This window comes from Heterobasidion irregulare (genome assembly GCF_000320585.1).
Source record: "Heterobasidion irregulare TC 32-1 unplaced genomic scaffold scaffold_10, whole genome shotgun sequence".
Classification (NCBI taxonomy): domain Eukaryota; kingdom Fungi; phylum Basidiomycota; class Agaricomycetes; order Russulales; family Bondarzewiaceae; genus Heterobasidion; species Heterobasidion irregulare.
This window is the reverse complement of record NW_009258206.1, coordinates 269,017-281,759: the sequence shown is the minus strand read 5'-3', so window position 1 is coordinate 281,759 and position 12,743 is coordinate 269,017. Positions and strand designations below refer to the sequence as shown.

Below are 12,743 nucleotides of genomic sequence, written 5' to 3'. Positions count from 1 at the left end.
CGGATCTTTTGTAAGGTGAGGTCTAGGTGCGAAGGGCTGAGCCATGCCTCGACGATACATCCCAAGGGCTTTAGGAAGGAAAGAGAGCAAGACGGTAGAACACGATGTGAAGGAAGATAGCGAGAGAGAGGACTGAGAGAGGCTGGGAAAAAGATATTTTCAAATTGGAGACTGGCCCTGTTCAAGCCGCGGCACAACGGCCTCGAGCAGTCCTTGAGCCTAATAATTATCATGAAATCCACGGATTCCGTGTTCCTACAGATCGACTCAAGACCGTCAAAAGGCATTGGCATGGTACAAGCGCGGACGATGAGTCCATTGTCGAGCCCATCTGTCTCGGAGATACCCCGCTTTCACTCTCGGCGCAGATCATTGATGCTTCCCACAAGCAGGACCACTTTCCGACATAAGTAGCAATCGTGAACGCCGCACATGCCATCTTCTCCCTCGACTTACCTTCACGATGGATCTCAGTATCAGCTCGATATTGGTTGCCGTCCTCACGCTTTGTGTTGCCGTCGTCGTGCACTATGGCCTCAAGCTCGTTCGCGGTGTGGTGCATCCGTATTTCTCCCCTCTCCGGGACGTCCGAGGTCCAAAGGCAAAGAGCTTCTTCATGGGGAATATAAAGGATATATTTGACGCAGAGGATGGCCATGTGCATGAGCAGTGGAGAAAGGAGTACGGCGACGTGTTCAAGTACAAGGGAATATTCAACGTGCGGAGGATGCCTTTGATTCATCTCGCGTGCAGACTGAAATATGCATGGGTCACTGGGGCATACAGGTCGATAGGCTTGTGATGATCGATTGCAAGGCTGCGGGACATATCCTGTCGCATTCTCAAATATATGAGAAGCCCGAGCAAATTCGGTATTCTCTGGGTCAGGTATTGGGCCCGGGTGAGTTGTATTAACATTCCAATTGTTCATCAGCATTGATTTTTGGGTTAGGTCTATTGTTCGTGGAAGGTACGACCTAGCGCTGTCGCCCGCTCTCCATCTCATACTACCCCACACCCAGGCGAGACTCATAAACGTCAGGTCAGTTTGTCTTAGTACGTCTCACAAATAATGCTCCTCATTCACGGCTACATGTAGCGGAGAATCATGGCAAGCGACGACCTTTTTCGCGTTCATTCTGCTGCAATCTGATGCATAGCAGAGTCCAGCGTTCGGGCCCCCTCACCTCCGCGAACTGACGGAGGTACTTCTCGAGAAATCTTCACAGGCAAGTCATTTCTCTTAGATTTCGGTGGACAACTGGCGACGACGGCCATCTCCCATTAGTTACAGGATATCTGGACCGCAGAGATTATGAAAGCACACGACGACGACGGTAAGGAGGGCAAGGCGAAAGTCGATGTGAACGCCTGGTTGAACAAGGTCACGCTGGATATCATCGGTCTTGCGGGTGCGTGTGCCATTCGTGGGCGTGGTTTAACCACTCACACATGTACATAGGATTCAACTATGCATTCCACGCCCTGAACCCCGAAGACACGCCGAATGAACTACACACGTCGATCCGGAAGATGCTGCAAAACCCACAGGGTTTCCGCTCTCCGCTACCGATTCTGAAGGCCCTATTCCCGCCTTTGCGCCTCATCGTGGGTATTCTCTTCGCGGTGTCTTCGGATCTCCTCGCCCTGATGATGATGAGACCTCGTTGCAGCCCTCCGAACGTGATCGCACCGTGAGAGCAGCGAGGCAGACCATGGAGCGCGTGGGACAACAGCTGTTAGCAGAGAAAAAGGCGGCCGTGCTTGCGCCGCTCCGAGAAGCTGGCGTGGACACGGGTGCGGAGAAAGGAGCGACATCGGCAGCAGTAGAGAAGAAGAACATACAGGGCAGGGACTTGATGAGTTTGCTCGTTAAGGCTAATATGGCGACAGACCTACCAGAGGGGTATCGGATGGATGATGAGGAAGTCTTGGCCCGTAAGCTCTAGAGCGCACGGATTCAATGAAAGGTAGACTGACCATATATCCCTTGTAGAGGTTCCAACTTTCCTCGTCGCGGGACATGAGACCACAAGGTTTGTTTGCCCTTACATCTATGAGCGCTCGAAGCCGTCCCTTATACGTTCACGACGCCTCTATAGTACGGCCGTCACATGGATCCTGTTTTTTCTCAGCACGAACCCCGGCGTACAAGCCAAACTACGTAGAGAACTTGTCTCGGTGTCGACGGCACTACCTGGGATGGACGAACTCCAGGTATTACCCTATCTCGATGCAGTGGTTCGGGAAACCCTCAGAGTGTATTCACCGGTGCCGAGTGTCATACGGGTAGCGAGTCGGGACGATGTCATCCCGATGGATAGGACATGGGTAGATCGACGAGGGGCAAAAAGAAGTGAGATGCGGTGAGTCTGCCTGTTCAATGTCTTTGAAGGAGGTCTTCTGATGCAGTGCGCCCGGTATGTCAGGGTGAGCAAAGGCGATATGGTGGACGTGCCGATACTCGCGATCAATCGTTCAGAAGAGATCTGGGGCAAAGATGCGCATGAATTCAGGCCTGAGCGCTGGGATAGTCCGCCAGAAGCCGCCAACGCTATCCCTGGTATCTGGGGAAGCAACCTTGCGTTCTCTGGAGGCAGCAGGGCTTGCATCGGCTACCGCTTTTCTGTCATCGAGTGCGCAGCTGTTTTATTATGATCATCTTGCACACACCTAATCAGAAACCGGGCGATCCTTTTCATTTCGCGTTCGCGCAGAATGAAAGCCCTCGTGTTTGTCCTCGTTCGCGCTTTCCAGTTCGAGATGGCGGTGCCTGTCGAGGACGTGAAAGTCAAAGCCGCGGCTATACGTAGACCGTTCTTGGCAAGCGAGCGAGAAAAAGGGTCCCAGTTGCCTTTGTGGATTTCGGCGATCAAAGAGTGAATGCGGAGAATGCGGGGTACGGTGCCAATCTGGTTGCAAGTCATTGCTCGCCAATTTATTTATTTTTCGCTTGGCTTGGTGTTTGTACTGTTCGGAGATATAGGGTGCCAATAGGCCCTTTTTGTTGCAGGAATCGTACTCATACAGTATGTGTGACCTCGAACCGGGTCCAGATGACGCGGGCGGACGGCACGCGCGACCGAGATGACCGGTGGACGCATTACGCCCATTCCATCTGTTCCTTTATCTAGCAGCATGTCCTCTCCTCGTCTTCCTCCGTGTTCCCTCGTCGCCTTGGTCCCACCATGGTTACTGCCAGCACCCTGCTTAAACTCGGGCTTGCGTTCAGCACCGTGGTAATCGTGCACTACGCCGCTAAGCTCTTGCACCGCGTCTTTCATTCCTATTTCTCTCCTCTACGCGATTTGAAGGGGCCAAAGTCGACGAGCTTGTTTTATGGGAACCTCAAAGAGATATTCACGGCAGAGGCGATGGATCTGCATGAGCGTTGGAGAGAAGAATATGGGCCTGTGTACAAGTACAAGGGATTCTTTAACGTGCGTCGGCCTCCGCTCTCATTAATCTTGTTTTCACGTACACCTCGATGCAGAGCGACCGTCTCGTAATGATGGACAACAAAGCTACGAGCCATATCCTGTCTCATCCCCAGATTTATGAGAAACCAGAGCAAGTTCGATATAATTTGGGTCAGATTTTAGGTCAAGGTTTGTCTAGTTCACGCTTGAGGTCTCCCACCGTATGTGTTTCGCATTGCGCGATATTGTGCTTTACGATTGCCGCAGCCTATTGTTTCAGCGTCACGTCTTTGTGTAGAGTCATGTGGGCCTCAAGAAGCTCCATACACTTCGTAAAGGCGGAATAGAGACTTGAATAGTTAGGTTTTCATTTTGGATTGAAAGGAATTAAGCACTCGATTCTGCACTTGCAGTTATCAAGCCACTCATTCTCCAGACATCGATTTCCTGTTGTTTCCTTGGCTTACTAACTTGCCTTACCCTTGCTTTCAGGACTGTTGTTCGTAGAAGGTAGTGCATCATTCGCCGTGAGGGGGCATTTTCTGACGTGGTCTGATTGCAGGTGAAAAACATAGGCAACAGGTAAAACATGTTCCTCATTCTGTGTAGGAACTTCTATCGCTAACAATCTATGTGACACGATGACACAGCGCAGAATCATGGTACATTTCGTATAGTAACTTCCCAGAACTAGCTGATTGAATGATGTGAATCGCAGAGTCCCGCGTTTGGGTCACCTCAGATCCGTGAGCTCACAAGTATCTTTCTTGAGAAGTCTATTCAGGTGAGAAATGCGCTCATTGTCACTTTGGACCATTTACATTGTCGGTTCATCTTCGATCGTCTCTGGCAGCTGCGCGACCTCTGGTCTGCCGAAATCCACAAGGCTTCTACCGTGAACGGCAATGAAAGCGGGGAGAGGGTCATCATCGATGTATGCGACTGGCTGAGCAAGATGACATTAGATGTGATCGGACTTGCAGGTCAAATTGTCTTTCTAATGAACCACTCTGGATCCGTCGAACTAACATGACAGTGGGTGAGTATAGGCTTCAACTACAGCTTCAACGCGCTCAACTCACACGGTAAGCCAAACGAGCTCAATGAGGCCGTTCGGACGATGTTCCATAGCCCTGGCGGTTTCGGTGCGGTGCTGCCTGTGTTGCAGGCAGTCTTCCCTCCCTTGAGAATTTTTGTGAATAGTTTCTCGAGCGTCACACTGTGATCACAATTAATCAACTTGCGTCGTTGTTTGACAGCCCTCAGAACGGGGTCGCATTGTCGCAGCAGCACAGAATACCATGTTTCGCATTGGGAGCCAGCTCCTCGCAGAGCGCAAAGCGTTTGTCTTTGCCGCCGCCAACGGACGAGCAGGAGGAAACGCCGGAGTAGAAAAGAAGAGCGTACAAGGGAGGGACTTGCTGAGCCTGCTCGTCAAGGCGAACATGGCGACCGACTTGCCAGCTGAGGCACGCTTGGACGATGCAGACGTGCTGGCGCGTGAGTGGTCCGCGTCTTGTTCATTCAAGGGGCTAGACGATTGACAACGAACTGCAGAGGTACCCACGTTTCTTGTCGCTGGCCACGAAACAACTAGGTCAGTGAGAACCCTGTGTAGCCGCTTCGCTTTATTCTGACACACGCGACCCTACTTCGACGATTTAGCACTGCTGTGACATGGGCCCTATTTGCCCTTTCGACACATCCTGAAGCTCAAGCAAAACTTCGCGCTGAGCTGTTATCCGTGCCGTCCGAGCCCATGCCAACAATGGAAGAACTCGACCGCCTACCTTACCTTGATGCCGTGGTGCGGGAGACGATGCGCTCCTTCTCCCCTGTGCCGAGCACGGTACGGGTGGCGAACCAAGACGATATCATACCGACAGAGGCGCAGTGGGAAGATAAAAAGGGCGTCTGGCGGCGGGAAGTGAGGTAAGCCTAGGGCAGTCTCACTCGCACCGATTCACCCCGCTTGATGTCCCTCTGTGACGCTGAACTGAATATCGTTCTTGTTTGATCTAGAGTGACCAAGGGTGACTCGATATTCGTTCCTATCCTCGCTACGAACCGATCTAAAGAGTTGTGGGGTGAAGACGCACGCGAATTCAAGTGAGATACCCTCCAACGTTTGCTCCCACTCAAAGAGACTAAGAAACCTTCAGGCCTGAGCGCTGGGACAACCCGCCAGAGGCTATTCAGTCTATACCCGGAATCTGGGGAAACAGCCTAGCATTTTCAGGGGGCAGCCGAGCCTGCATAGGATACCGCTTCTCGGTGATCGAGTGCGTCGCCTCCTTCCACCCGCTCGCGATACCCAACCCTACTAAACGGTCCGAAATTTTAAGGATGAAAGCAATGATCTTCGTCTTGATTCGTGCTTTCCAGTTCGACATGTCTGTCCCTCTCGAAGACATCAAGTCCAAATCAGCCGTTGTTCGTCGCCCTTATCTAGCGAGTGACCCGGAGAAGGGTTCTCAAATGCCGTTGTGGATTTCTCCAGTCAGAACAGTCTGAAGTTCAATATGGATATCTTTGATACGAACTTCCTCCAAAATACAAAAATGGTATTATATCCTATCATGACAATGAAGCAAACAAGGTGACCGTCCAATGTCGTCTATGTACGAACTTCTAGGGCCGTCAAAATCTGCGTAAGAGGCAACATATATGACTCGCAGATGGATGAAAAGTAGAACTCGTGCTCAGAGTTATGCTGTTGTACGAGATTATGCGCAATCTCGTGTGCAAGTGTAAAGTACCTGACAACGGTTGAGGCAGGTTAAGAAAAAGTCTATGTCGTCAAATAACCACATACCAAGATATATATGCTTTCGTCAGGTCACCTCGTTGCACTTCATTGTCGTCTGGATAACGTTCTCAACGGTCAATGATATTGTTCACGGCCGATGAGACACTCACGCCACGCTTCGTAGTATCTCAGATTGACGAAAAGACTACCGTTGCGATTGAATGCGATCAATTGTCCAGAAACGTCGCAAAATATATGCAGACTTGACAACGGTAGTTTATACACTGCACGGAGTTGGTCGAGAATAGGAGTGAATCTCGTGAGAGAGTCGTGACGCCGGTCGACAAGACTCTCTCGGTTGGCAATATCTAGGAATATTTGCATGAGGGATCGTAAGAGAGGTGCAAGAATGTCGTCTTACCGTGCGATGCATAGATTTTGAATCCCCCTGAAACACCTGTATTGGTTCATCAGGACCTGAGCAAATATCTTCCGATTGAACGACGTACCGACGAGGTCCAAATCCCCTGCTCGCCCAGAAACATCACAGTATCCTTCGTCCAGGGACTCCCTGACCATTTGCATATGTTCTCGGTTTCGGAGAAAACTACTTGTCTCCTCCTGACATGCTCTAATGGCCATATTTATGTTCGATGCTTTTAAAGAAAATTAATAGCGATAGGCGAAGCAATAGAAAATAACCCACCGATGTTGCTCAAAGGGGTGACATGAGCTTGAGGAGCGGGGGTTGGTGTTCGAGACTTCTGCAGCAAACTTAACTCAGACCCGGGCTTCCCTGGTAGATCAGCGCCTAAAGAGGAAGAAGGTCGAGGACGTGGTTCTTCAATGGGTATAGGCGTAGGGGGCAAAGGTTGGTCGCTCTTCTTCACGAGTCGGCGTTTGAAGGCATCTAGAGACTTCATCATTTGTGATCCTGGACCTTTACTGAGGTCCCCCTCGTTTCCTGCTGAGGGTGGTATAGGGTGAAGATTCTCAGGCGGTATTGACTTTGAAGCGTGTGGAAGAGGAGGCGATTGAAGGGCCGACGCCGGCGCAGGCTTCGTAGATGTCGTATTTGACGGGATGAGTTGGGAATTCACATTAAACTCAGTCTTTTCCATTGTTTCACGAGCGACCTGGGCGGCCTTCGCTTCTGCTTCCCGCCTTTCTTGGGCAGCCTTTTCAGCTGCTTCTCGTTCAGCTTTTTGCTGCCGTAAAATTCTGTCGACTGTCCTCCAGCTCAGTAAAAGACATACAACAGCATGCACAATACACCGACCATTGTATCCCCTTGCCTTAAGGGCCTTCAACGGCGTGTCCAGAATAGTCATAAGAAGTAACGCGTCGTGCGGCTTGGGTGACTCGAAAAGAAAACGGCACAGAGATGTGGACACCCTGTGTAATATATGTGAATGTGATAACGCTGCAGTCTTATGTGATATACTCACTCGTACATATCAACCTGCGTGTGACCCGCGAGCCAAAGTTGAATGGGACCGCCACCTTCCCGTACGGCAACAGCAGACGCGTCCTGAGTTCTTGCCAGGTGAGTTCCATCGTAGATAAGAGCCTTGGTAACTCGAAGCTTGCCAAAAGTTTTCACTATGAAGTTATTCCCTGTTCTAAACCAGTTGAATGAGACGCGTGTCCTGGCATGGGTGTGCTCATGAAGAAATAGCGGAAGCCGTTCCAAGATCAATTGTTTTGTTTTTGATGCTTCCTTCGAAGATGGAATTTCTCCAGATTTCTCGTATTTTTCCTGGATCAATGCACTTAATCTGCGTGAGCCCAAAGAAGCGTAGAATTCTAAATCACTGATAAGCCTTCGAATTCAGGCCGTGTCACAAATGCATACCTTCCAATAAGTCTTCTTGTGGAGCGCAAAACATAGAATCACCGAATAGCTGATATCCTGTCATATCGTCCGCGATAAGAACTCGGCCAGGAATCATCAACTGATCTTGAGGCTCCCAATCGTCTTCGTCCACATCGAGATCAGTTTGATCTTTCTGTGGGGCCTTCGCCTTCTTGACACGTCGGATCCCTAATAACACGGGTGCTCTTTTCATGAGGGCGATGATATTTGATGAGAGTAACCTCCTATTGACGGCGATGTTCCGTAATTCTAACAGATAGCTGATTCAGGAAGAATCCAAGTCAGAAAATTTTCGCAGGCACTTCCATTGCAACGTACTTCTCCGACCCTTGGGCCAATTTATAAAATTCTTGCGGGTCTCGAAGTAAGATCCGGACAATTTCTTCCACCGATGGTTCACGCTTGGTCCCGCAAGCACTTAGAAACGTATTGGCTCGCGAGCCAAAATCCACGAAGACAAACAGCTTTGAATGAAAATCTGCTCCCGAGGAACCAGTGAAGTAGCATTGGTTAGGACAAAGGCGGCGAGCCTGGTTCTGTGGAGGTGTCCCCTTGACTGGGATAAATGGCAGTGCGGCCAATTTCCTCAATTCATCCGACGAAAACTCTGTGCAGACAAGTCAGGGTACGTGCTGTAGCTGCTTATATGTAGTAAGCTTACCAGGGATGTGAGTTGCCAGAATCTCAAACCAGTTCCGTGCCTCATTCTCGTCCTTAGGTGGAGTGCGTTCAAGAAGAGATACTAGCTTGAATGTTGGTGGGTCGTTGGGGATCTTCAACTTCGTCGAGGAATCCCCGCGTAAATCGGAATGGACAACCGTGAAGCCTAAACTCATCCAGTCAGGATTAGAAAAAACCTGCCCGTTCATGTTTAGTGCAGCATCTGAATATATCGATTTTTGGCTTACCTCAGATGGCTTTGCCATGCACAGTTGAGCTGCCTTGATTGCGGGTATGAATGCACGATCGCCATAATCATGGGGGCTGTACTCGGCGGCGTATTTCAAGACGAAGTTGTCCAGAAGGTATCTCAGAGCTTTCGGTCGTAACGCCGGTTCAACGCCAGCCGCAATGTCGATGAGAACACGAAGGGGTGGGGAGCGTTTGAGACCAAGATTATGCAAGAATTTGGCTACGTAGACAGTGTCAGAGGACCTCGAGAAGACGCGATTTCAATGGGACGAACCCTCCTCGGATGATTGCCTCCACTTATTTTCAATTCCCCAGTCAATGACAGGCAGCTTCAGTTCACGGAATACGTCCAGAGGTTCATATAAATCGCTCGCTTTGTGCCGAGGAACCTTCATGACCCCATTCTTTGTCGCGATTGGTTTCTCATCCTCTCTTGTGAAAGCGGCGGTGTGCTGCAGCCGTTCTATCTCCAATTGCGTCAGAGTACTCTGCACGGACACCAGATACTTGACCAGGTCAATGATCGTCCAGTCGCCAGTTTTGATCATCCTGTGGAAGGCGTTATTTCATCAACGAAAATCTAGGAGCAGCACTTCTGACCTGTCAAAAACAATTTGCAGCTCGACATGCTTGCGCACTCCGAGCGCTTGTAGAAACTTTTCCACAGGGCCTTTGACAGGCGCGCCAGATGGCAGAGTGACGATAGGCAGATCGCGGAAGAGATTGACGCTCGAGAAGTATGCGTGCTCGGGCAGTTTCAGTCCAGCGGATGTGGGTACGAACGATTTAGTTCTCAACATTGCGATGACATCTTCTTGCGCTGCCTTGGGTAAGGTTGGCCAAGCACGAGCGAGTACCATCAAGACGCGTTCAGACCATGGCGCCGATTGTGTCGCGTCGTATTCAACGGCGGATGCGGCGACAGAGGGGCTCATGACATGAGATAGCCAGTCAATGATTGTCAATTGCTTCCACGGAAAAACGAGTGATAAAACTTCCGGATCAAAAGACCTGCTGATATTGATGGGCAATAAGTTTCCGGGCAGCGGTCCATCGGTAGGGATATAAGAGCCCATGTGCCTCGTATTCAAAAACGTCTGTACTGTTGACAATGGAATGATCTTCTCGTCCTTAGTTCCCGGAGTGCCTATTGTGACCACAGCAGCCTCGAGTAGCTGTGTTCGTATCTGCAGGAGGTTCGTGTTGTGGCTTTGCTTTTGCATCCCAATCCACCATTTGAGACAGGCAATCATTTCGGGTTCAGAAAGTGGCCGATGTCGGAGTTCTTCAAGTACGTCGATAAAGGAGATCTCCTTGATCATGCCTCGTCGCTGAAGAGATTCAATCATCGGCCTGGCCCCGATAGATATGTCGTCCGGAATGATGGGGAGCTTCTTCAAGAAGCCCTGAAATGAAGCATCAGGAACTCGAATGTCAGCCGCATTGCGTATGCCTTCTGAGGACATGATGGGGAACGAGCGGTTGGTTGCACAAGTGAAGAAACTGCCTTCCAAAGAGCTGGAGACAATTGGCGACGGCGTGGAAGAATGAAAGGTGAAGAATTTCAATGCATGCAATGCCCTGGCATGCAGCCTATCTCGATATGTTTGGTCGGGGTGAGAGCCCGGGTCACCAGAAGCGATTGCACTGTCCCATAATTTCTTGATGTCGAGAAGCTCTACCTCGTATGCCGATCGCGCCAGGAATCCTCCGACGTGGAGGAGCTCCTTATTCCAAACTATTTCCTAAATTAGAACGGCAGCCTCAATATGAGATTGCACTACTTACTTGCCACGTTACGATCTCTGTTTGTGGCGAGAGTCAGCAACTGAGGATCTGTGCGGCAAGGCTAGGTCACCTACACGAGATCTATGGATTCACGTTCGACTGTGGGAATGAAACGCGCAGCCATATGACCTCCTATTCCCGTGGTTTGGCCTGTTGAGTGACCCTTTCAAACAAGTGAATCATATAGTTCCAAACGAATGGAAAGCAATCCGCACGCACAATAAAAATACGAGCCGACCCTAATCTATATGTGAAAACATACTTAGATTAGCAGACAACCGACCATTGAATGATTGACGAACCCATCTAAATCTGCCCGAAGGCCTTGAAAGACACTACCGGCAGAAAACTTCAACTTCTGCTCTTCTCGAACGCTGTCATCGTATTCGGTTTTGCCAGTCTGTGTTCGGATGAGAAAGTAAGAACATGTTTACCTGGGGGGGAACACGACACAACTGACGTAGATCAACTCGTACCGCATCTTGCTCGGCATCTGCTTCTTTGTTGATCTGAAAAGCTCAGCGCCCAACTTCTTGTCTAGCTTGACTTCGATGTTTGCAGAGAATATGGACAATATGACACCTGATTTGGTTATTTCAAGTAGGTTGACAGGGTCTGGGAGAGGTATTGGATTGGGTGTCGGCGTGCGCGCCGGAGTGGTGCTGCCTGCGAAGCCAGAAAAGAGAGATGAAAAGAAACCAGTCGCACTCTTTACCGCTTTCGGAGCGGCTGGGCTGGGCTTGTCCGTTCCGACAGAGTACACCCAGCGAACAACCTCAGCTTTTATGGTCAACGCTACCAAGAGCAAGTGAACATCTTATGAATTGGGAGTTCATTCAGATCATATGACATACGCGTGGTTTGGATACTTCGTACGTTCATGATCCCCGTTGGACTAGAGCTCTTGAGCCCTCGAAGCAAAGGGACATCACTAGGAAGACCACTGTCCTTTGAGAGTCTGACCAGTCGATGGTTATCGAAGAAGACGCTGACTTCAGAGAGATGAGACATGAATGTGATCGATGACACTAGAAATCGAGTGAAGTCAAAGGCTGCCGGAATTGAGGTTGGTTCGCGAAGCATCATTTCGAACGTCGTCCAGGAGTCTGATTCAGGTTCAACAGAGGGAGGCAGATCTCCCCTACGAGCGTACAACTATAAACAGGTGTTAATTTCGCGATGAAAAGATCATATGCGTTTTGCTACCTGGTCTTTCTTGTCTTTCCAATAGAAACCCATCCATCGACCTATGTACGATACATTAGAAACACCGAACAAAACACCGACTTGGCACTCACCTCCAGACGACACGAATGGTTCTTCAGTCACAGAGAATAAACTATAAAATCCTATTCAAGCGTTACTACTAAGCTCGTAATTCGTCAGGACGGACTGACTCACCCACTCCGAAAGCACCGATCTTCTCTTCGTCCGGATTCCCCTCCGCTAAACTGAGGTTTCAATCATCTGATATCACATAGGATATTCATAGGAAGTGCGTACCGATCTTCTTCAAGCGATTCCAATCATCATCTTTGAACACCATGCCATTGTTCCTAAACGTCCACTGGTGCACAAGAGCGGTCTTGAGATCTGGCAACTTGCCCTCTGCGCCACTCAGTTCATGCACGACATCGTCAGCCTGTTCTTGCTCGTTTCCAGGAGCATCCTTTTCTTTTTTCATTCGATCCAGATATTCCTTTGTCTCGAATCGTATCTCCACCGCGCGTGAGGCAGCATCATCCGAATTCTGCAAGAGTTCGCGGAAGACTAGGAGTGTATAAGAGATGTGGTCGCCGACACGCACAATGTCAGTTGTTTGCGTACCTGTGAACTCGCCAGAGTACCGTGCAAGGACTTTGTCAATGAGAGCGCGCTGATTGACCTCGACGGTCTCGTCATGACCACTGGCCCACTTGGAAGGTATGAGCAGTCGTAGAAGGAAGATGGAGGGTAATCGCTGGTGAACATACCAAAGCATCACGAGCTGCCGACATTC

At 49.9% G+C, this 12,743-nt stretch overlaps 3 protein-coding genes across 3 annotated transcripts; 2 read left to right on the top strand and 1 right to left on the bottom strand.

Annotated features, from left to right (window-relative positions):
- Positions 1 to 496: 496 nt before the first annotated feature.
- cpm80 (cytochrome P450 monooxygenase 80) lies at positions 497 to 3,041 on the top strand. The gene is made up of 11 exons (XM_009552183.1): positions 497 to 718; positions 787 to 905; positions 982 to 1,042; positions 1,289 to 1,412; positions 1,463 to 1,608; positions 1,674 to 1,760; positions 1,806 to 1,938; positions 1,997 to 2,036; positions 2,103 to 2,366; positions 2,430 to 2,636; positions 2,718 to 3,041. The coding sequence occupies exons 1-11, from the start codon at positions 617 to 619 to the stop codon at positions 2,881 to 2,883; spliced, it is 1,449 nt and encodes a 482-aa protein (XP_009550478.1). The 5' UTR covers positions 497 to 616; the 3' UTR covers positions 2,884 to 3,041.
- Positions 3,042 to 3,188: 147 nt separating this feature from the next.
- cpm82 (cytochrome P450 monooxygenase 82) lies at positions 3,189 to 5,933 on the top strand (the record flags this gene model as incomplete). Its single annotated transcript, XM_009552190.1, has 11 exons — positions 3,189 to 3,440; positions 3,494 to 3,646; positions 4,138 to 4,203; positions 4,273 to 4,402; positions 4,469 to 4,621; positions 4,686 to 4,919; positions 4,977 to 5,016; positions 5,085 to 5,351; positions 5,442 to 5,528; positions 5,582 to 5,701; positions 5,765 to 5,933. The coding sequence occupies 11 exons, from the start codon at positions 3,189 to 3,191 to the stop codon at positions 5,931 to 5,933; spliced, it is 1,671 nt and encodes a 556-aa protein (XP_009550485.1).
- A 103-nt stretch (positions 5,934 to 6,036) lies between these two features.
- HETIRDRAFT_327397 (uncharacterized protein) lies at positions 6,037 to 12,741 on the bottom strand (the record flags this gene model as incomplete). Its single annotated transcript, XM_009552330.1, has 25 exons — positions 6,037 to 6,178; positions 6,235 to 6,283; positions 6,339 to 6,536; positions 6,590 to 6,625; positions 6,678 to 6,824; positions 6,875 to 7,563; positions 7,617 to 7,974; positions 8,024 to 8,304; positions 8,363 to 8,651; positions 8,706 to 8,901; positions 8,953 to 9,176; positions 9,231 to 9,505; positions 9,557 to 10,694; positions 10,745 to 10,761; positions 10,819 to 10,907; positions 10,964 to 10,988; positions 11,047 to 11,144; positions 11,205 to 11,539; positions 11,599 to 11,899; positions 11,951 to 11,991; positions 12,043 to 12,093; positions 12,146 to 12,190; positions 12,248 to 12,514; positions 12,572 to 12,659; positions 12,718 to 12,741. The coding sequence occupies 25 exons, from the start codon at positions 12,739 to 12,741 to the stop codon at positions 6,037 to 6,039; spliced, it is 5,403 nt and encodes a 1,800-aa protein (XP_009550625.1).
- Positions 12,742 to 12,743: the final 2 nt, after the last annotated feature.